Source organism: Hemitrygon akajei, chromosome 5 (genome assembly GCF_048418815.1).
Source record: "Hemitrygon akajei chromosome 5, sHemAka1.3, whole genome shotgun sequence".
Classification (NCBI taxonomy): domain Eukaryota; kingdom Metazoa; phylum Chordata; class Chondrichthyes; order Myliobatiformes; family Dasyatidae; genus Hemitrygon; species Hemitrygon akajei.
The window spans coordinates 48,855,229-48,878,963 of record NC_133128.1 but is presented as its reverse complement, the minus strand read 5'-3'; the positions used below and the strand labels follow the sequence as shown (position 1 = coordinate 48,878,963).

The following is a 23,735-nucleotide window of genomic DNA, read 5'->3' as shown; positions in this document are numbered from 1 at the left end:
ACTTTCTTAGAAGCTTGTGAAGATTCAGCCTGTTACCTAAAACTTCAACAAACTTCTACACATGTGGTGGAGAGTATATTGACTGGTTGCATCATGACCTGGTATGAAAACACCACTGACCTAGAAAGGAAAACCCTACAAGAAAAACCAGAGGACATGGGTTAAGGGTGAAGGGGGAAAAGTTTAAAGGGAACATGGAGGGGGCAGGGAGGCTTCTTCACACAGAGTGGTGGGAGTGTGGAATGAGCTGTCAGATGAAGTTGTAAATGCTTTTAACATTCAAGAAAAACTAGGACAGGTACATGGATGAGAGGTGTATGGAGGGATTTGGGGCAGGTGCAGGTCAGTGGGACTAGGCAGAAAATGGTTCCGCACAGCCAAGAAGGGCCAAAAGGCCTGTTTCTGTGCTGTAGTGTTCTATGGTTCTAAGTAGTGGATACAGTGCAGTCATTCATAGGCAAAGCCCTTCCCACCACTGAGCACATTTACATGGAGTGCTATCGCAGGAAAGCAGCACCCATCATCAAGGACCCCCACCATTCAGGTCATGCTCTTCTCGTTACTGCCATCAGGAAGAAGGTACAGGAGCCTCAGAACTCACACACCAGGTCCAGGAACAGTTATTACCCCTCAGCTATTAGGCCTGGAAGCAGAGGGGATAACCTCACTCAACTTCATCCCCCTCATACCTGAACTGTTCCCACAACCTATGAACTCACTTTCAAAGACTCTACATCTCATGTTCTTGATATTTATTGTTATACTTTTCCCTTTTTGTATTTGCACAGTATGTTGTCTTTCGGACATTGATTGTTTGTCCATCCTGTTCGGGTGGGGGGGGGGGGGGAACTTTCATTGATTCTGTTGCATTTCTTGTATTTATTGTGAACACCCACAAGAAAATGAATCTCAGTTCTATATGGTGACATATGCACTTTTATAATAAATTTATTTTGAACTTTTAACTTAATTGGATGACACCATACTGCCTTACTTCTGTAGTACAAAACTGTACAGTTCCTTCAACAATATAAATTCTAGATATGCTTTTGTTCGAGGAATATTTACATAGCATATGAATTAAACTGATTCACTATAAACAAGCCATGCTGCATAATATTCTTACCTGTTCTAATATGATTGAGTGAAGCCAACATTCTTAGCATAAATGATGCTGGAACTGTGATTGTGTTCCTGGTCTCCTCCAACATCAATTCATTGCGACTGATCACCTGCCAGGGAGAACCCAATTATTCTCTTCTGTGTGGGTACTATTCAACAAGTGTTGGTGAAGATACTTTTCACACAAATTTAATACACACTAAACCTTGTTAATAATATAGCAACTCCTTCTGGGAAAAATGCAAAGATTTTAACATTTCCATTTAAATCATGTGGAAGATTGACAAGACTGGAGAAGGCAATGTAGCAAAAGTGAAAAAATTAAGTTACATTTTTTTTCCTCAAGATAGGTATGTGAAAAGTTGCTGCTATTACAGTAGACTTTATGATGGAAGTTTAAAGGATTAAAACATCTTGGACATGATGCTTTTGCAGAAACCTTCATAGTTGTACTTTGATCCTCCACTGCAGCCCAATGATCAGGCTACCAGAGACAATCGCATTATTCAAAATTGGTCTGATTTGACAAGTGTATATTCTGTGGTGAGCCTACTCTATAATTACCCTTAAGCATTAGTATGAAAGTACCTGTTAGACAGGATATCGCTCTCAATCATACTGAGAGACTCAATTTTTGATACAGCTGGCCTAGGCATCTTCGAAATGTCTTGACCCAGAACTGCTGACTGGTTGATCCAGCCATTTTGATCATGTAGCAATGGATAGTTAACATCCTCTGAAAGTACAACTTACAATTTAGGGACAAGATCCAGACAACTGAGAGCATTCTGACTGGCTGCATCACTGCCTGATATGGGAACTGTACTCCTCTCAATGACAGGACTCTGCAGTGAGTGGTGTGGACAGCCCAGCACATCTGTAGATGTGAACTGCCCACTATTCAGGACGTTTACAGAGACAGGTGCATAAAAAGGGCCCGAAGGATTATTGGGAACCCGAGTCACCCCAACCACATACTGTTCCAGCTGCTACCATCGGGGAAACGGTATTGCAGTATAAAAGCCAGGACCAACAGGCTCTGGGACAGCTTCTTCCACCAGGCCATCAGGCTTGTACAATTCAAATACATTTGTATTTCTATGCTATATTGACTGTCCTGTTGTACATACTATTTATTACAAATTACTATAAAATGCACATTTAGACAGAGATACAACGTAAAGATTTTTACACCTCATGTATGTGAAGGATGTAAGAAATAAAGGCAATTCAATACAAGAAAGTGGCAATGTAAATTGAAATTTTAGATTGACTACAACAAACTGGAAATTGATGGAGAAAACCTTACATCCCTAAATTATATATGTCACAACACAGGCCACAACATAAACTAACGAACTGTTACCCTCTACAGCAGTTGTTACCAAAGTGGGTGACATCACCCCCTAGAAGCACTGGGAGTTTCAAAAAGGGCAGTGGGGGGTCCATTCAGTAGCAAAAAGGGGCACCTGAGGGATCACCAGCTCAATTTAAGAAATGATTTACTTATTATAAGCATTTGATCCTCAGTACCCTGTAATTAATTAGTGATCATGTAATCACCTCATCTTTTGCTAACCCACCGTTCTCTTACAGACTTTGCTCGAAGTGCATTATAGTTGAAAAGCAATGTGACACTTCTGAACCTGGCATATCATGAGAAATCTGGAATGAAGAAATGGTGTTATTTTCCAGATATGGTCCACGCATTATTACTGTTCACTACTGGAGTACAGTGTTTGTACAATTCCCATACTCTAATCATGTAGTGACACAATTCCTGTGAATTAGGATATGGTATTCAATTTGTAAAGTTTAGAATCTCATTTGAATAGTCTTGACCATATTTCTCTAGCCCATTGGCCAAATGAGATATTGCTGCCTCAGTTTATGCACCTTCAGGCACAGAGTCAAGTTTTGCCTCAGTGATTATGACCTCCATTAATCGCAGTGCTTGGGGTTGGACTTAAACAATAGGTGATTGACCATGGCCATTAATCCACAACAAAAAAAGGCAGAAGTAGACCAAACAAAAGAGTGTAGACAGTACAGTGCAGGGTATCTGAAGTAAGGATTTATACCAGCACTAGCAACTAACAGCAGCCAATGTGTGAAGAAGTTTTTCCAAATGAGGCAATGGAACTGTCCAGGCTCCTTGAACATTTGAAGAAAGTACACTCCGATAAAGCAAACAAGAACTTTGCTTAAATGGAAAATGCTTCAAAATATGTTTGCCAGTACTTAACAACAAAACAGTGATTGTGCTTCATACATTTCATTACTTATCGTGAAATCTGGAAAACCCTATATAATTGGAGGAGAACTGATTCTGCCAGCAGTAAGGCGGGTTCTGAGTATGGTTTTGCATAAATCACCAGACCAAATAATTAAAGCGATTCTGCTCAGTGACAACTCTGTTCAAATACAAATATATGAAATGTCTGAGAATGTAGAAGCCACATTTGTGCAGCATATTTCGGACAACAGATTTTGCTTTGCAGTTGGATGAGTCAACTTAACCAGGCAATAAATTGTTGCTTTTTAGTTATGCTTGCCTCATAAAATGCTCCTGGTTACCACTGTTTCCATTCTGACATCTTCTGCTAAGTACAGTCTGATATGCATGAATCTTTAGCTTCCAGAATTGATTCCAACCCAACTTACTTACTCACAAAACTAATATTGCAGAACTCTTCCAACAACATTGATTTTATCATAATAAATGTTTGATCTGCTTCCGTCTGGTAGGCGCTTCAGATCCCTCCAGACTAAGACTAATAGGCACTGGAGAAGTTTTTTCCCTACTGCGGTCACTTTGCTGAACAGTTACTATTACTTGGATTGCACTACCTGTATGTATAATCTATAGTTTCATTTATATTTATCATTATTATTGTTATGAGCAGAGAGACAACATCTGCCAGAAGTAAATTCCTTGTATGTGCATAGGTACTTGGCGATTAAAGTCTGATTCTGATAAGGCCCAATACCTTCATACCTAATAAAGTGACCATTGAGTGTATGTTCATAGTCTCTGCTGCTGTAGCATATTCACTTCAATGTTCGACATGTGTGATCAGGGTTGCTCTTCTGCACACCACAGTCGTAACGTGCTTACTTGTGTTACTGTTGCTTTCCTGTCAGCTTGAACCACTCTGGCCTTTCTCCTCTGACCTCTCTCATTAACGAGGTGTTTTTGCCCATAGAACTGTGCTTACTGTATTTTTCTTTTTCACACCATTTTCTGTAAACACTAGAGACTATTTTACATGAAAATTCCACATCAGCAGTTGACAGACTAACCACCCCATCTCAGTCAAAGTCACTTAGATCACATTTCTTTCCCATCCTGATGTTTGGTCTGAACAACAACTGAACCTCTTGACCATGTCTGCATACTTTTGTGCACTGAGTTGCTGCCCTGTGATTGGCTAATTAGATTTTTGCTTAAGCAGCAGCTGTATAGGTGGACTTAACATTGTGGCCACTAAGCACATTTTATTTACCAATCAAAAAGATGAAATTTAATGTGTAAATTTTTGATTTTTTTTTATAATGCTATAATTTATCTTTGATCAAGCCACTTACACTGTCTTTTTGAGACAAATTTTTTTCAATCAATTTACACAACTTAATGCATACCTCATCTGCCAGTTTTCTGTCAAAGGCTGGAATTCCTTCCAGCGGTGTCCAAATCTTGACATCATAATCTATACCAGACGATGCCAGAACTATGTAAAACAAAAATAATAAATTGCATTTCAGTACATATTTAGATCATTAATAATATTATAAAAGTTGGTACAGTAATGGCCAAAATCTATTAGATTAAATTCATTTTTAGGATGACTTTACTAGTTCTCCATATAACTTAAATATTGCAGAATCATTGTCAACTCTGTATAGTTTTTTTATTCTGTAAATAAACCTGAAGGCCTTGTCACATGGACAATGTTGATCCAGCTGTTGAATTCACACCCTGGAAGTCAGTATGGTTCTCTGTCATGTTACTGAATATAACATATCCATTTTTCTGCCAACTCATGATTGTGCGCACTCTTTCTAAAAATCTGGTAGTAAAAAATCCCTAAGTTTTTTTTTAAATTGAAGCACTTTCTTAGACTTACATTTTGTTTAGCCTACATCTGCAAAAGAAATAGCTTTTTATTTAATTTCATCAACTTTCCTGGCCAACCTCTTTTGATCACAAAATTCTTAATGTGGAAGTTATCCCAAGAGTCTTAAAGAAAATTTGTGCTTTTAAAACTGCAATAGTAAACTATCTCACTGGACTAAGTATGACAAAAACGGTGTCTTCTGACACTACTTTTTTCTCTTTCTTAAAAATCTGCTCAGCTGCTTGAATTTCACAATCTTTCTTTACAAAAACTTGGCTTAGCCTAAGCTAAACAGAAGAATAAAAACCAGAAAAATACGTATCATGATGATTCATAAACTAGAGCTCTGTTGTGTTTAAAAAATAAACACATGGCTCTCTGGACTACATATCTGTGCTCAGTTCTGGTTGCCTCACTACAGGAAAGATGTGGAAGCCATAGAAAAGGTGCAGAGGAGATTTACAAGGATGTTGCCTGGATTGGGGAGCATGCCTTATGAGAAGTAATTGAGTGAACTCGGCCTTTTTTCCCTGGTGCAACGGAGATGAGAGGTAATCTGATAGAGACGTTGATCGTGTGGATAGTCAGAGGCTTTTTCCAGGGCTGAAATGGTTGCCACAAGAGGACATAGGTTTAAGGTGCTGGGGTGTAGGTAGAGAGATGTCGGGTAAGTTTTTTACTCAGAGAGTGGTGAGTGCATGGAATGGGCTGCTGGCAACGGGGGTGGAGGCAGATACAATAGGGTCTTTTAAGAGACTTTTGGATAGGTACATGGAGCTTAGAAAAATAGAGGGCTATGGGTAAGCCTAGTAATTTCTAAGGTAGGGACATGTTCAGCACAATTTGGGCTGAAGGGCCTGTATTGTGCTGTAGGTTTTCTATGTTTCTATCTATTACTGAACTATTGATGACCCTATCTAAATTAAATACCCATAAGCTGCTAGAAATCTGAATTTAAAAATAAAATCAAAATGCTGAATATACTCAGCAGATTAGGGATTATCTATAGAAGAAACCGTTTTAACCTTATGTTATCAGAATCTGCTTGAGAATTAGATGGTTTGGCTTACATTGAATAATTATTACACTGAAGAACGAACAAATGTGACAATAATTTGTTATTTGTTAAGCTTTTAACATGCATTTACAAAACATCGTCCAAAATTTAGTACTTTTGGAGTGAGATCTGCTTTGTCGAGGAAGAGAACCATTTACAATTCCACTCACCAATTTAAATTTAAGACAAGAGTAGAATGCGCTGTAGTATTTTAGGCATGCTATAATTTTGTTATAACATATAGAAGCACAATTACATTCCAGTCCAGTACATTTTCCAGTTACATCTTTCTCCACATTTCCAGTAATCCAATCCTACTATTCTTCCACTGCCTCTCTCTTCTCAAAATGCTGCTTCTTTAACCCAAGCAATGATTCTTTCAAAAATGTTAGGCACAATGTGTTGTCAAATATCCTATGATTTTAAGTACTCTACAACGGTCACATTATTAACTTATGCTACCCAAATTGGTAATCATTACTAACTGCTGACCAAGTGTCTAGCCTCCATTTAGTGTAAAACTCCCATGGGGTTGAGGGTGGTAACAAAGGTATGAGATAGTTATTAGCCCTCAACCAACAGGCTATTGAACCAGAGGGGATAATAATGACACTCACCTCAACACTGAACTAATTCCACAACCTATGGCCTCACTTTCAAGAACTCTACAACTCACACTCAAGATATCCATTGCTTATTTATTTATATTTTTTACATATTTTCTTTCTTGTTTGTACTTGCACAATTTGGTGTCTTTTGCACTTTGATTGTTTGTCCATATATGTTGTGTTCAGTTTTTCATTGATTCTAATGTGTTACTTTGAACGTCCACAAGAAAATGAATCTTGGAGTAGTATATAGTGACATACATATGTATTTTGTTAATAAATTTACTTTGATCTTCAATAAACATGTCACAATTCACAGATGTTACTATGCAAGAAAGAGGAGTACTGCAGGGTACTCACGTGGAGCAGATTGCAAGCAGCTGGTAATGAACAGCATAAAAGAGTCTTGGCCTAAAACTTTGACTGTGTATTCTTCTCCATAGATGCTGCCTGACTTCCTCCAGCATTTTGTGTGTGTTGCATTGAATAGCATATTTAGCTTATCACAAATTATTAAGATAGCTAATATTACTAAAGCAAATCAGTATAGTAAACACATTCCCAGAATGTATAATCAATTTGAAATTGGGTGACAAAAGATTTTTAAATTAGTAATTAGATTTACAAATCAACTTTGAAAAATAATTTAGCAAAGAAAATGAGAATTGAGCTATGTAGGATTCAGACTGGAAAGTTGTACAGACCGAAAAAAACGCAAGCAATTTGATTGATTCACCAATGAAGTGTGAAGGAGAAATTTTAAGTGTTTTCCACATAATAAATGTGGGAAGCAATTTTCATTTCCAAACAGAAATACAAAAGATCTGTAATGATGAATTACAAAACTACCAACCACTGGATTGTTAACATTTTGGATGTTAAACCATTCTATAAATATGTGTTCCATGTAACATGCTTTTATCAGCTAATAAAATCAAAGGGGACATCCATCCAGTGAAATAGGTAAGAAAATTCCAACTCTAAGAAAGGGCAGCTCAGCACTTCAAAATTGGATTTAAACTGTCATAACTTTACTTGCATGGAAAGACTGAAGTGGATGACCCAATTTACTTAAAAGTTACAGAAATTACTAGATATAGTCATGGGTTATGCTAAACAAAATTTCTGTGGTGTTGTATCTACAAGGATCAGGGCAATTTTAATGATGACCTGAATTCCAGAGCAGCTTTGCACAGAATTCAGGTCCTTCAGGACCAAATGCTTCCCTGCTTGTTGATGCAGTAGATCCCTGTGTTGTTTATGCAGAGGTGGACTTACCTTTGTACTGAAGATGGAAGTGCTGTGTTTCAACAAGACTGCCCCCAGTTCCAGCCTGTTGATATGCCAGGTGGACTGAAATGATATTCCAGTTCCCTGTCCCCAGCTGAAAACCCTATCCAGAGGAGGGAAGCATCAGTGATCAGGATGACAAGCAGGCTGGGTGTGCAACTGTACACCCGGCCCAAATATTGCTTTTGGTTACTAGCATTGTGCTTCTGTTGGTGCAAAGGAGGAGAAATGACAGTCCCCTGATAAATTGCTCCTAAATGTAATGAGAGGGATATTTATGGATGTATTTACTTTGACTTGTTGCGTATGTTATACAGTACATGAAGCAAAACTGCAGCTGCGTTACCAATTTGATAAAATTCATTCAAAATTTAATAATAATTATTGAACATAACTTGAATATTGAATTGATTCATTGATTATTTCTTCATAATCCAGGCTCTAACAAACATGTGGTCCACAATTTATAATCTGCATTTCGGATACAAATAAAGATGCTAGAAAGCCGATCATTTTAGACAATTCCACCAAATGATTTTTACCCTCTTCCCATCTATCATTTATCTCAACCATTGAAAGTTAAGTGTATTTGGAATAGCAGCTTTCCATGACATTCACTTGAAAACAAGGGATTTCAAAATGCAGTTGGTACCATTCTGCACCTGCTGATATTACTAGATTTTAAGTTTTAAAAACCTGCAGATACTGCAAATCTGAAATAAAACTGAAGTGCTGGAAATACTCTGCTGATCATGTGGCATTTGCAGAAAGAGAAATTGAGTTAATATTTCAGGTCAAATACCCTTATTACAATAAAAAAACTTAGATGCAGGAAATCTGAAATAAAAACAGAAGATGGTACAAACTCACACCCAGACAGACAGTATTTATGGAAAGTGTTTAATAAACAACTGCAAATCTAACTTTAATTTTCTATCACACTCGACCTGCCTATGTGTGTGACCTCCTGCACTACTGCAACAAAAGTATAAAGACCGGCACTTTTCATAGCACAATGCAGTTTGCAGACTCAAATTCAACAGTTTTACTTCATTTGGTTCTTATGTTTTTTTTTAAAATCAGAACTGGTTAGTTCTGGTGCAAGGTCATCCATCTGTAATATTAACAACTTTTTCCCACTACTCTCTAGACACAGCCTAATTTGCTAGATATTTCCAGCATTCTCTTTTTGGTTTTAAATCTAGCAATAACTCTGACCTAGATTTCACAAGCTTTACTTCTATTTCTGTTTTCTATCTAACTGTTCTTTCCAGGCAGCTCGATAACCAATGGAATCGCCTTGGCAACCCTGACCCCATCCTATCAGGAAACTTTCCCTTTGCCCGTCCATTTCTTCCCTACTCACTTTGCAATTGAGATTTCATGTTTTCTCACTTTACCATGTCTGATGAAAAATCTTAAGACTAAAATTCTATCTCTGTTTCTCTCTCCACTCTGCTCTGCCCACTTTTATTTGCTGGACTTCAAAATACTTTGCACCCAATAGTTCTCCCGAAAATAATTTTGCCATTCTGGTTTGAACTCTATTTCATGAGAAAAGGTAGTTTTCTGAAATAAATTAACTATAATGGATAATATTTGAACATTATACCAATAAAATTGGCCTCTATTTTACATTTTTTGCCATTGAACTAACTCTCCATAATATCCTGCTTTCCCCTCTAGAAAGATTTTAAAGATTTCTTGAAAAGCCAGGTGGATATCAAGGAGAAAAAGATAAAATTCATAGTTAAACAACCACTTCCACAACGCCTTATAGCCAGGAAAATACCTTTGAAGTGTGGTCACAGCTGTAACATACAAACAGCAACTGCCAATTTTCACTCAGCAAAGTCACATATCACAACACAATAATGACCACATAATTTATTTTACTGATAATGGTTAAAAGATAAATATTGGTATGTACAACAGAGAAAAATAACTTTCCATTTCTACTCCAAAGTGGTATTGTGGGGTCCTTTACATAGAATTTGTTGGGTTGTGGCGGCCTGCATATGCGGGACTTGAACCGCCATCGGGAGCCGCGGGCAGACATGCGGTAGCGCGTTTGGAACTACCCACTTGGGGCTGACCTTCCGGGGACAGTCTGACGTCATGTCCGCCCCGTGGGTTGCAGGGGCCCATGGGAGTGGAGATTTAAGCGCGTAATTTTGAATCAGTAAAGGCATTCTGAGTTCAGCTCTCTTTGCCTCCATGTGTTTCTTTAGTAGCGCGTTGCACGCGACTACAGGATAAACAATAGTTTAGCATCTCACGCAAAAGACAAAACACCCAGCAGCACAACTTCCTCAGTAGTGTTGTGTCAGACGTGTTATACACTCAACTTTTGAGAGGGAGACAAATCCTCACAGTGCTACCAACTGAGCCACGAGGAGTGTGATACAGAAAAGGAGGAATAACGATATGCCATTCGATTGTGTTTCATGTGACGGCTAAACAAGGTTGTTCAGAAATTGGTAACTTCTGGAAGGGATATGTCAGGATGTGACAAAATTTAGACCCAAGACACGCTTGAGAAAGGTTTTTCAGTTAGAAGGAGTGGAGAATTTAGGGAAACATTTGCAGCTTGTAGAACCTGGTACCTGAAGATTCCTCTCATCAACATTAAGGGACGGTGAAAACAAATAGACAATGTTATAGCTTTGTTCGAAGGTAATGATTTAAGATCAAAGGCAAGCAAGAACATAAGCAGAAAGTTAGAGGGACATGTAGGTCAGCAGGGGGTCATTAAGCATACAAGGGTTACACATTTCTGCCTATGTATAATACCTAACTGTTTTCAGTGAACCTCCCAAACTAGCTTCAGGGCTGTCAACTAAACACTTAACACACATGATTAATACAAAACATGCTAATGGAAACAATGTGCCAGAAGAATGCTCTAAAACAAAATGATAGACTACGAATTCCATACGCCAAATTCAACCCAGCATTCTGCCTTAGCTATCGGCTCCCTATATTTATCATTTGCAGATATTCTATCTGTTCATGAGATTCCCGCTACAAATCAGATCAAATAGCTCAGGTTCATATTAGACAATAACCAGTACACAGAACAAATCTGAATTTGTGCTCTTCCTCTTTTCGGAATCTCTCTCAAAAACACATATGGTTAAGGTAAATTGAAACAGCTTATTCCAATTTACATTCATGACCCAATTATTTTCTAGACTTAGCCCAGAGACATAAAGCTAGTTAACCATGATATACATATAGACACATCAAAACATGAAGGCTAACACTCATTTCTGCCTTTTGCAGATAGTAATGCACAAACACAGGCTGCTTTTGAAGGTGATTGGAGCCAAGTTAGCAAATTGCCTAGGCACAGGGTTCACTACAGAGTTAATAGTAAGAGCACTGGTGATCACAGATGATTGTATACTCATATATAACAATCTGCCACTTTAAAGACTCTAACAAGTTTAAATGTATCCCAATCTTCTGGTCCCTTAACTTGAATATATCTCTGGGCTTTTCACATTTCAGAGCACCAGGGAAAAAAAAGTTGAACTAGCACATTCAGAAGTCAACGACACCATATCACTACAAGTGATCCTTGTAATTATTAGCTCAAATTCTGGCACTTCAACAGTAAAAAGTGGTTGAGGGGCAGAGAATAGAGCCATAACAGAGAGACAGTGGGAGGAGTCAACTGAGTTTTCTAAAGGAGTGATATTATCTAAGAAAAGGTGCTGATATTGGAGAAGGTCTAGAAGAGGTTGACAATAATTCTGGGAAAGAAAGGGTTAATGTGTGAGGAGCATTTGATGGTTCTGGGCCTGTAGTTACTGGAGTTTAGTAAAATGAGAGAAGATCTCATTGAAACCTATCAAATATTGAAAGGTCTAGATAGATGTGGAGAGGATGTTTCCTACAGTGGGTGAGTCTAGGACTTGAGGACACATCTTCAGAAAATAGAAAGATGTTCATTTAGAACAGATGAAGAGGAATTTCTTCAGCCAAAAGATGGTCATTGCCATGGAGGGCTGTAGAGGCCAAGTCATTGAGTATATCTAAAACAGAGATTGATTTACAAAGACAGGTGTGAAAAAGGGCCCGAAGGATCAATAGGGACCAACCACAATCTATTGCAGCTGCAACCATCTGGGAAACGGTACCGCAGCATAAAAGCCAGGACCAACAGGCTCTGGGACAGCTTCTTCCACCAGGTCATCAGACTGATTAACTCATGCTGATTTGAGTATATCTCTGTGTTACATTGACTGTTCTATTTATTTTAAATTATTATAAATTACTATCATTGCACATTTAGATGGAGACATAACATAAAGATTTTTATTCCTCATGTATGTGAAGGATGTGAGAAGATTCAAAAACTTTATTGTCATTCTAACCATACATCAGCTCTGCAGGGCAGAATGAGACAGCGTTTCCCAGGATCTGTGCAATTATAACATAACAAATGCAACACTAAATAATAAACTTAACAATAAATAGTAAAACACAACAGCCACGTGTCAGTTAAAATCAAGTTATAAGTGTCCAGTGCAAGTTAAAAGTGTCCAAAGCAGAGTCAGGTAGAGCAGCTATTTAGCAGTCTGACTGCCTGTGGGAGGAAGCTGTTTAGTAGCCTTGTGGTTTTAGTTTTGATGCTCCTGTAACGTTTGCCTGATGGCAGAAGAACAAACAGTTCATGGAGAGGGTGTGAGGGGTCTTTAATGATGTACTGTGTCTTCTGGAGGCATCGACTCTGAAAGAGGTCTTGGACAGAAGGTAGGGAGACCCCAATAACCTTCTCTGCTCCCCTAACCACCCTCTGCAAGGCTTTTTTGTCAGCAGCACTGCAGCTGGAGTACCAGGTTGTGATGCAAAAGGTCAGCACACTCTCAACCATGCCTCTGTAGAATGTAGTTAAGATGTTACTGGGGAGTGATGCTTGTTTAAGCTTCCTCAGAAAGTGCAATCTCTGCTGGGCCCGTTTCACAATCCCAGTGGTGTTCCTGGACCAGGTGAGATTGTCCGAGATCTGCACCCCAAGGAACTAAAGAAATAAAGTCAATTCAATAGGCTCTTGATTAGTCAGAGTGTTAAAGGTTATGGGGAGAAAGCAGGAGAGCAGGGTTGAGAGGGATAATATATCAGCCAAGATGGAATGGCGGAACAGACTCGATGGGTCAAGTGATCTAATTCTGCTCCTATGTCTTATGGTCTTATGAACATGGATATCACCACTTGTTGCTCTTTACATATTTAAGGTATCAATTGATAATACATTATATATCAATCCTGAGGCATAAAAATACTTGTAACCATAACCAAATTTCTGGGTCAACAAATCTTAAGTTCTATTCAAAATTGAACAGAATACAACAGCCAGGAAGGGTAGAAGAGTTCCGTGACAAAAAAGTAGAAGGCATGTATTTTAATACGTACTGACATAATTTCTGAATGATTTACAACTTTAATTATGTCAGACAAACTAGTTGAGAACACAGTAATCGGGTCTGAAAAGAGATGGAGGTGAGTCAGGGCTGCCTTTCATAAGAATGCATGTGGAAACATATCCAATGACCAATAGCAAGTTTAGCATCCATCACTTGTGCTACCAATTAACTGAAATGGGGAAAGAATCTCTCAAAGAAGCAAAATGAGAAATTACTGCATTAGGTTCTCATCTCTCCAGATGCAAATCAAGAGTCCCTATTGGCTATATTTTCAAATAGGGAGTGTTGTTTTCAATTTCCATTCTTGTTACAGAAACAATATAATATACTGTATGTACCGCTATATAAAATCAAAGTGTAAAACAGTTTTAAAGTAATAAACCCCAAGGCAGTAAGATAATTCTGCAAGTATACCTTAAGAAACTATGCTTATTTCACCTTGGCTTTTGTTCTTTAATTTGTCTCTCATCACATATTCCATTTCTACCATTCAAAGACCACCCCCACTGTCACTGGCAGAATTAAAGGTGGTGACGAACCAGCATATAGAAGAGAGATTGAAAATGTGACTGAATGGTGCCACAACAACCTCTCACTAAATGTCAACAAGACCAAGGAGCTGATCATTGACTTCAGGAGGAGGAAACTGGAGGTCCATCAGCCAGTCCTCATCAGAGGATCTGAGGTGAAGGTCAGAAACTTATCATTTTTGAGGATCTATATGTGTCCAACTTGTAAGTGCCATAAGAAGAAAGCATTGCAGCACCTCTACTTCCTTTGAAGCTTGTGAAGGTCCAGCATGACATCTAAAACTCTGATGGTGGGAGAGTATATTGACTGGTTGGATCATGGCCTGCTATGGAAACATCAATGCCCATGAACGGAACATCCTACAAAAAGTAGTGGATATGGACCAGTCCATCACAGACAGAACCCTCCCCACCATAGTGCACATCTACATGGAGTGCTGTCTCAAGAAAGCAGCATCCATTGAGGACCCACACCATCCAGGCCATGCTCTCTTCTCACTGTTGCATCATAAAGAAGGTACAGGTGCCTCTGAATGCATACCATCAGGTTGAGGAACAGTTCTTACCGCTCAAATGTCAGACTCTTGAACCAGAGGGGTTAGCTTCATTTACATTCATTCTCCATCACTGACTCGCTTTCAGGGACTCTTCATCTCATGTTCTCAATATTTATTGCTTACTTATTTATCTGTTTATTTTCTATTGTATTTGCACAGTTTGTTGTGGTGAACTACATATACCTGTCTGGACACGTCCCCCCTGCTGACTGCTCCTGTGGCTCCTCCCATGGACCCCGGTATAATGGCGATTGGAGACACAGCCCCGGCCTCAGTCTCCAGGATGTAGTGTGGTGGTCATTTGCTGCTTGTTCTTTCTTCCAGTCAATAAAACCCTATATCTCGCCTCACGTCTCCGAGAGTTATTGATGGTGCATCAGTTGTCTTTTGCACATTAGTTATTTGTCCATCCCATTGGGTGCAGTTTTTCATTGATTCTGTAGTGTTTCTTGGATTTAGTGTGTATGCTTGCAAGAAAATGATTATGTTGTATATGGTGACATATATGTAATTTGATAATAAATTTACTTTGACTTTTGAGCAAGAACAATGGGTTCCAAAGAATTTCTCTACTATTTTGCTGAGTTGGACAGTTAAGAATTTTCTAGGTGTTTAGCCACTGACACCACAGTCAATGTCTTTATCTCATGCCCATGCAAGTATTTTAGATTCACCGAACAATCAAAATGGGATCTTCAAAGTGAATTCAAAGGAGACTACAGAAGTTGGAAACTGAACAACAAACAATCTGTTAGAGGAACTCAGTAGGTTGAGCAGTTTATGTGAGGGGGGAAAGGAACTGTCATCAGTTCAGGTTGACACCCTGCATCAGTAGTGCTTTTTCATTTTCATTTTTCTGTTAAGCGTATATGGAGAACAGTTCTTCTGCTAAATAGTACCACAGTTCCTACATGAAGATAGTTTTAAAATCAGAAATCAAGGCCTCATACAAGACTCTCTGGAATCTCAGGTACAGACTAAACTCCAAATTTACAACATACATGTTCACTGTCACTGCCAAATGGAACTGGTGTTCACTGACATTAAATGTTTAACTTAAATTCACTAATCCAAGTGATGTTGATCCAGTTCAAACCAGAGAAAATAATCTGAAAATGTAACTTAGTTCTATAACTTGTTGGACATTTTACCATCTAACTTTTGCACACTCAGGTTTACCTTCTACTACTACAGCAGAACTGCCACCAGTTCATTATTAGTACTTCTAAAGGATATTCCCTATTTAGCAGAGGAGTGACTACTTACTTGGATCAAAAGGATGAGGCTGCAGGCAGTTCACCACATGGTTGTCAGCTTCTAATAACATCAGCAACTCAGCTGTCTGGCGATCCCAGATGAATATGTGACCACAGTCTGAGCCACTAATTACATAATAACTACCCCAGAAGTTGGCTTCTTTGATCTGAATCCAAAGACAGTCAATAATCAATGTGCATTCCAACAACAAAAATGACTTTTTAGTATGTTTCACAAAAACAGTTTTGCAAAGATTTGTTTACCATCGTTCTTGAGTTACGGTGGCCTTTGTATACCATTTTTATTGTAGGTTTTCTTATGTTTTGAGTCTCTAATTCTTCCATTTCCTTCTTTTCTTTTCTCCTTCTGAACAGCTCCTGAATACGGGCAGCTGCAGTGCGTCTTATCATCATGTGTTATAATTCAATACAAAAGTTTAAAACAGGAGACAAATTAGTTGTTTACTAAATAAGAACCTTAAAAGATAATTACTGATCTTGCCATGTTTTCTCTGTTATCCAAAGCAATCATGCAATTTCAAGAAGCTCTGCAGTTTCATCTTGCATTAAAAACAATTCTTTTAAACTGCAAAATTGTCCTAGGGTACTTTAACAAATGAGATAATTAGAAAAATGGATGGATGACGTATTCTTAATGGTGATGCAGATTCTTGGCTCAAATTATGTAAGATAATCCCAAAAGGATATGCTTTCTCAATGAGCAACATAATGTTTAATTTGCTACATTTACACAACAACATTGCTCAAGCTTAAAGAATCAACTGGTATAAAGCAGAGTTAAACCAGTGAGTTAACACTGTACTCCAGTACTGGATGCCACATTTTCAAATTTTCCTGAAGTCCATAAAAAGCAATTGTTGATTATACCTTTAAAATAACACCTTATTCAGAGTTTACAAATGAAGTTACAATAAAGAACAGTATTTAATAGCCTCTGTACCTTTAGATAATATGGCTAAAATACAGCTTGAAAATCTGATGATGAAAGTTAACAAATACATCAGAGCTGACTGCAGGAGTACTTTAGTTAGCTCTATTCTCTGTTCAGTTTCCCTTTGCTCATCTTCTATTAAAAAAGAACTACTGAAAATTTCCTATTTTGAAAGAACCCTCTTCAGATTGGTTCTGAAAGAGATTATATAGTATGTATTAATTCAGAGTATGTAAAATGTAATTTATAACTTGCATTGTTAAGGGCAGATGGAAATCGGAGACAACATGACAAATGCTTGTTATACATAATCCAGGTTTCCTTCTCGGTAGTCAAAGTAAATATTTAAATATAAGTAAAAGCAGAAGCAATGGGTGGGGGTGGTGATGGAGAACAAGTTAGTTTTAATCGTCATTCAAAACTGGGGTCCCATTTATCTCAATGGGAATTCTGGCCTGGAGATGAGAAGCAATTTAAAACATTTAGTTATTAATTATTTCTTAATCTTTCAATGTTGTATTCATTAATTTTATTACAGTGTTAATTGTTACAACTCATTTACATCTGTGATAATTTTTTAAATATCTTTCAACATGATTATAGTCTTGGATTTGATAGTTTCTTGATGTGCTTCATGAGAGGGGCTCAGTATACCCTGCTCAAGTTGACTTGTTGCAGGAGCCTCATATTGCTTTGTGAATGCAATGGGTCACCTTTAATGCAAGTCTGTCTCTAATCCAGGCAATGGTAAGTGGGTGGGTCTGTGGATAGCAAGTCTGGCCAGACAGCCAAATCCAACTTGACTTGTAGCATGCTGCACACTGAGGCAAAATACAGTTCACTGCCACACGATAATGTCCAGGATGAACTTTCAGGTGCATGTATATTTTGTCCCATCATTTAGTAAGGAGCAGCATGTTAATTGGAGGGATTGTGGAATTGGGAGGCAGTGTAGGTATGTGGGTAGTCAGTGATCATGAGGAGAGCCTCCAATATACTAACCCGGCATGTAATTTGGATTGATGGAGGATAGAAGGCAGAGGAAGTAGATGCTGCCACAAGCACAATAGATTTGTTGGGCTTAGAGATAATGAATGCATGGATGTGTACTTGAGCTGCAGATGGACAAAACCTGGCAAAGTTATGGAAGTAGAAATAGGGATCTTATGACAAACCACCAATCAAGGTCAAATAAGATGGCACGGTTATGATCAGATATAATAGTTTCAAATTGAAGGGACTGTATTCAGAACCAAGGTTATGGAAAATGAAGTGGACAGCTTTAGTTTTTCCAGCGTTTAACTGTACGATATCATCCAAGTACTGGAGATGTCTTATGAACCATTGCTGTAGCATGGATGAAAATTTCACCCAAATTACTCAAATGTGAAGTTGCAAACACATTAAGGACTTGCTAATAGAAACAATTAATCATACCGGTACCAAGAAAGGAAATAAAATTATACATTGCATTAAATTCAGCAACTTTGAGAGTATACAGTCCTAGGTTCAAGTTCCTCAGAAGCATGCATAGAACTTGATACAACATACAAGGGCCAATAGAAGAACTGTTCTCTTTTTCTCTTGTTGCCAGAGAAAAGCTGTTCTTTGTAAAGCCTAGGGTCTTCAACAAATTTCAGTGAAATGCAGCACCACATTCACAGTATGACCAAAACAATATAAAAATGTCCAGCCCTACATTCTAACACTTGCACTTTATTTACTGAATAATCTTTCTGTTTCTAGTACTACATCTATTATGTAACCCTTAGGTCTGGCCAGCACATATTTGTCTAGGGGAAGACAGCCTCCGGCTCAGCCTAACTGAGAAATCTTGTTTGTGTGGATGCTGTGTGATGTGTTCCCCGGTTGCAAATCCACACGCAATTAAATGAGTGAACTTTAGAAATCATAATCTGACTATAGGGTTAGTAAAGAAAATAAGAAGAAAAAGGGCCCATTTTAATGTAACAGTCTAGTGTGCACTTTGGCGCTCACGATTTCATCCAGTCATTTCCCATCAACCTCCTCCGAGCGTCGCCAACCCTCGTACCCGCGCTCCTAATCCACTCCATCTGGCGGGCTCCACTCACGTCTTTTCTGTTCATCTCTCACCGACAAAAGACCGCAAAATCCCTGCTCCCAGACCCACAAGAAAGAACAACATGCCTCACATTGTCTAGCATACATACCAAAGGCCCTGTTATCTCCAGTCATAACCCAGACAATGCTGCTACAGAGAAACCATTACTTCAGCAGTGGAACATTACAGAGAAGCCATTACATTAGCAGTGAAACCTTACAGCGTGTTTCACACTCCCTCCACCAAATTTAGTCATGTCCTCATGACATTGAGATAATTCGCAAACCTTTCCTGCAAAACACAAAGCCCAATCCAGGTGCAAAACACAGTGACATAGCTCCCCCAAATGGTAGGGGTCACTCTCTGTTCCCCCGGCGCTACATAGCCCAGCCTATCCAATGGTCTCCTAATTCTCTAAGATTTTCGTACCTCCTCACCTAACTCTTCAGGTTCAGACACTACTGGGGATACTTCCGATCCACCTGGCGAGGCCTCCCCCGACCTATCACCGTGCCCACCTGCAACTTTGACCCCTCTATCCCGTGGCCAAGCCCCACTTCATCCCCAGCAGGGTCCTGTTGCAACCCAGGCTGCCCACAGATAGCTTCCCCCACCCCACTTCACCTGACTCAGCGAGAGAATTGCTGGAAGTCTCTTCTTCAATCAATGGGGAGTCAGCGAAAGGCAGCATATACCACACATCCAAGTCCTCATCCTCTGAATCAGTACCCCTCTCAGGGGTGGGGGATGGCCTAACCTCTCCTGCTGTGGGCCCTGCAGTTGCCGCATTTCCGCAGAGTCCTCTAACTAGGTGTAGGCTCCAAGTTGGGCTCAGGGTCTACCTGCACCTCTTGTCCCAGGGACAGCAGGTGGTTCCGATAGAGAATCTTGACAGGCCCATTCCCATCCTCTAGCTGCACTCGGAAAACTGGTAGGCTTGGCATTTGACACTCCACTACATAGGGCCTAGCTGCCCAGCGGTCCGCCAATTAGGAGGACCTGGGCTCCTGGCAGGAGTTGGGAGAACCTCACATTATTATCATACCTCCTCTTATTTCCTTGATTCTGCCAGGCAGCCGTGACCCCAGCTAATTCATAAGCCCTTTTCAGCTCTCTTCTCATGTCAGACACATACTTCAGATAAGTCTTTGGTGGTAAGTCACCCTCGTCAGTCCCAAAACAAAGGTCAATAGGCAACCTTCCCTTGTGCACAAACATCAGATAATATGGCAAGTATCCAGTAGCTTAATTTCGAGAACAGTTATAACTCTGAACCAGATGTCCAATATGTTGACTCCACCTGCTCTTCTCGCTGATCTCCAGGGTCCTGAGCATGTCTAGCTCTCGGGCTGGGGATCACCCTGCGGGTGATAGGGCATGGTCCTTGACTCCAAGCATGCCCAGCAACTCATGGATGAGTCTGCTCTCGAAATCCCGTTCCTGATCACTATGTATCTGCCTGGGAAGGCCACAGTAAATGAAATACTTCTCCCATAACAGTTTGGCTACCATAGACGCCCTCTGGTCCTTGGTAGGAAAAGCCTGAGCATATCTGGTGTAGTGGTCCATGATGACTAAGATATTTGCTGTGTTGCTGCCATCAAGTTCTATGGACAGGAAATCCATACACACCAGGTCCAGAGGTCCCACACCCTGCAAGTGGGACAAGGGAGCTGCCCTCGTAGGCAGTGTCTTCCACTGGATGCATTGAATGCATGACTTGCAGTATTCTTTGACCTCTGACTTCATCTGCCCCGGCCTCTGAGCAACCCATAGGTCTTTTCCACCCCCAAATGTCCAAAATCATCAAGAAGTGACTTCAACGCAATCCTCTGATACTTCTCCAGCAGAACCAGCTGGCAACGCAGAGGTCAGTCCTGGGTGATGTGACCCGGTGTAAGATTTGGTTCGGCAACTCCAACCGAGGTCATTCTCTCAGTAATGGAGGCACTGACGCATGTTTCGTCTTCTCCGCCTGAGCCATGTCTTCCTTTTTGACCACTGACCAAATGGTATCGATGCCCAGATCATCTCACTGAGCAGCTGTCACTTCCCCAGAACTCAATTCGGGCAGCTGATTTGTCATCAGAGCAGTCAGGTTACAGTAAACTTGGGGAATGGCGTCATCAGAAGCCCCCAATTGATCCACTGCTCGATCCTGCCCCTCCTTTTCCTCTGCCTTCACAGTGATGGCAAACTGACACATGGCCTTCACCCCAGGGGCAGGAACACTCTCACACTCCTCGCCCCTGTCCATTCCCTCATGCGTCCATCGGGACAAAACATCTGCATCAATGTTCCGGCTCCCCGGCTGGTACTTCAGGCTGAAATCATAGGTAGACAACGCTGCCAACCACCAATGGCCTGTGGCATCCAGTTTCGCCGAGGTCAGCGTTGTGTTCTTGATATTCATATGTACCATGGGTTACTAATAAAGAGCCATCTTCCGGAAGAAATAGAACTTTTATTTAACAACAACCACAATGTTTTTACAATACCATGTTTCTAGATCTTTCTATCATCCCTGCGCATGCTCCGAACTCTCTCCAATCACATTCTTACACGTTATATCACCCCATTTTCCTTTCCTTAAAAAGAAAAACAATTAGCAACATTGACCAGAGAAAATGCATAATTTAACATGTCTCTGTCAGTCTCTCCGGGGGTTTATGAAGTGGTGCACGTAGTTCTTGTATTTCGTTGTTATTTCCATGTTTTTTCTGGTCTGCATCAGTTAACTGAAACTCTGAAGTTGGCACTTTCTTGAGGTCTTTGCAATTTTTTCTTAACACTGCTCCTTCTTCTGTTTGGACCATGTATGATCTGGGTTGTACTTCTCCAAGTACTGTAGCTTTCTGTGTCCATGTGTTCATTTTGTCTTGTACCCTCACTTCATCTCCTTGGTGCAGTTCAGGTAATGGACAAGAACATCTGTCGAAGTATGTTTTCTGCTTTGCTTTGTGTTCATCTTTCCATCTGTTCACCTCCCTCTGTTCTCAGGAGGCTCTCATTTATTGGCAGATTGGATCTCAAACGGCATCCCATCAAGAGCTGAGGAGGTGAAAATCCACATTCAAGTGGAGTACTGCGATAGGCTAAAAAGCTTTATAAAAATCACCTCCGCTATCTTTTGCTTTGTGCATCATTTTCTTGATAATTCCTACCAACTTCTCAACTAATCCATTGGATTAAGGGGGAAATGGACTAGATATTATATGAACAAAGCCCCATTCCTGAGCAAAATGTCTCATGCATTCACCATTGAATTGTGGACCATTGTCGGTGAAAACTTCATCAGGTACACCATGTCTGGAAAAAACTGATTTCATGCATGTAATTACATTCTGTGCTGTTGTTCCGCTCAGACCGCACACTACAGGATAAAGTGAGTAGTAATCTGTTATTAATAGATAATCTTTGTGATAAGGTCTCTGAGGACTAGGATGTGGATGCAGTGGTTCCTTAGGGTTGCTAGGTTGGTATTTAAGGCATATTTGACAAGAAGACACCAATTCTGCAATTTCTTGATTCATCCTGGGCCAAAACATCAGTTCCTGCGCCCTTCTCTTACACTTTTCAATACCTAGGTGGCCTTTATGAATTTTCCCAAGCATTTCTTTTCAGAGACTTTTAGGAATCACAATTCTGCTACCTTTGTACAATATCCCATCCACAACAGAAAGTTCTGATCTGTGGTTCCAATATTCTTGTACTTCTGAGGTACAGTCATGCCTATTATCTGGCCATCCATCCATCACCACTTGTATTATCTGACTGAGAATTTTGTCCTTCTCTGTCTCAAGACGCAGCAGTTCCAACTTTTTGGGAGCAACAGGTACAGTCTCTATGATCATATCAACAAATGCCTGAACATCAACAGCGTCCCTGTGACTGTCTTTTGTTGTTGGATCCACAGCTCCGGAAAGTGAGTCAGCCATGTACATAAATTTTCCAGGTGTGTATGACACATTCAATGCATAGCTTTGCAATTTGATCATCATTTGCTGAATTCACAAAGGACAGCCGCTTCAAGGTTTGTGAAACAATGCAATCAGAGGCTGATGATCAGTTTCAACATCAATAGATTGCCCTGATACAAACTGATGAAATCTCTCACAAGCAAACATAATGCTGAGCAATTCTTTTTCAATTTGGGCATACCTTGTTCCTGGATCAGATAATGAACAAGATGCATATGCCACTGGTAGCCATTCCTTATCATGTTTCTGGAGTAATACTGCTCCTAAGCCTGCTTGAGATGCATCACATGAGATTTTAATGGGTCTCTCAGCATCATAGAATTTCAACACAGGTTCTTTAGTGAGCACTTTCTTGAGATTTTGCCATGCCTTCTCCTGTTCATGATTCCAGTTCCATTCGTTTTTCTTTTCTGTTAGCTGCCTCAATGAAGCAAGCTGTTCCGAAAGATTGGATATGAATTTTCCCATGAGGTTGACCATACCCATGAACCTCTGAACATTCTTTTTACACTGCAGTCTTGGCATGTTCTCAATAGCAGAAACCTTCAATGGATCAGGATGCACACCCTCATTGCTGATGATATCACCCACAAAGGTAAGTTCAGTCACTCATAGCTGACATTTGTCTTTATTCAACTTCAGGTTTGCCTTGAATGTTGCCTCAAAGACTTGTCTGAGTCTGGCTCATGCCAGATCCCCAGACAATAATATCGTCCATGGATGTATCTACACCCTCAATGTGCTCATTTA

The 23,735-nt window shown here is 39.8% G+C and overlaps 2 protein-coding genes across 9 annotated transcripts in view; one reads left to right on the top strand and one right to left on the bottom strand.

Moving 5' to 3' along the window:
- Positions 1–15,220, top strand: part of gpr161b (G protein-coupled receptor 161b) — a 53,177-nt gene extending 37,957 nt beyond the window's left edge. The window contains exons 7-8 of one of the 3 annotated variants that reach the window (XR_012098923.1): positions 14,124–14,318; positions 14,874–15,220. The gene's annotated coding sequence lies outside the window, so the exon portion shown is untranslated. Of the gene's footprint in view, positions 1–14,123; positions 14,848–14,873 lie in introns of those variants that run through there. The other 2 variants (XM_073045496.1, XM_073045495.1) reach the window with 2 other exon arrangements.
- The window catches only part of dcaf6 (ddb1 and cul4 associated factor 6), a 169,998-nt gene that overhangs the window by 6,393 nt on the left and 139,870 nt on the right, over positions 1–23,735 (bottom strand). For all 6 annotated transcript variants that reach the window (XM_073045489.1, XM_073045490.1, XM_073045487.1 and 3 more), the window contains 4 exons: positions 16,235–16,373; positions 15,981–16,137; positions 4,765–4,853; positions 1,127–1,232 (listed from right to left, as the gene is read on the bottom strand). In XM_073045489.1, the coding sequence (XP_072901590.1) occupies positions 1,127–1,232; positions 4,765–4,853; positions 15,981–16,137; positions 16,235–16,373 (491 nt within the window). The remainder of the gene's footprint in view (positions 1–1,126; positions 1,233–4,764; positions 4,854–15,980; positions 16,138–16,234; positions 16,374–23,735) is intronic.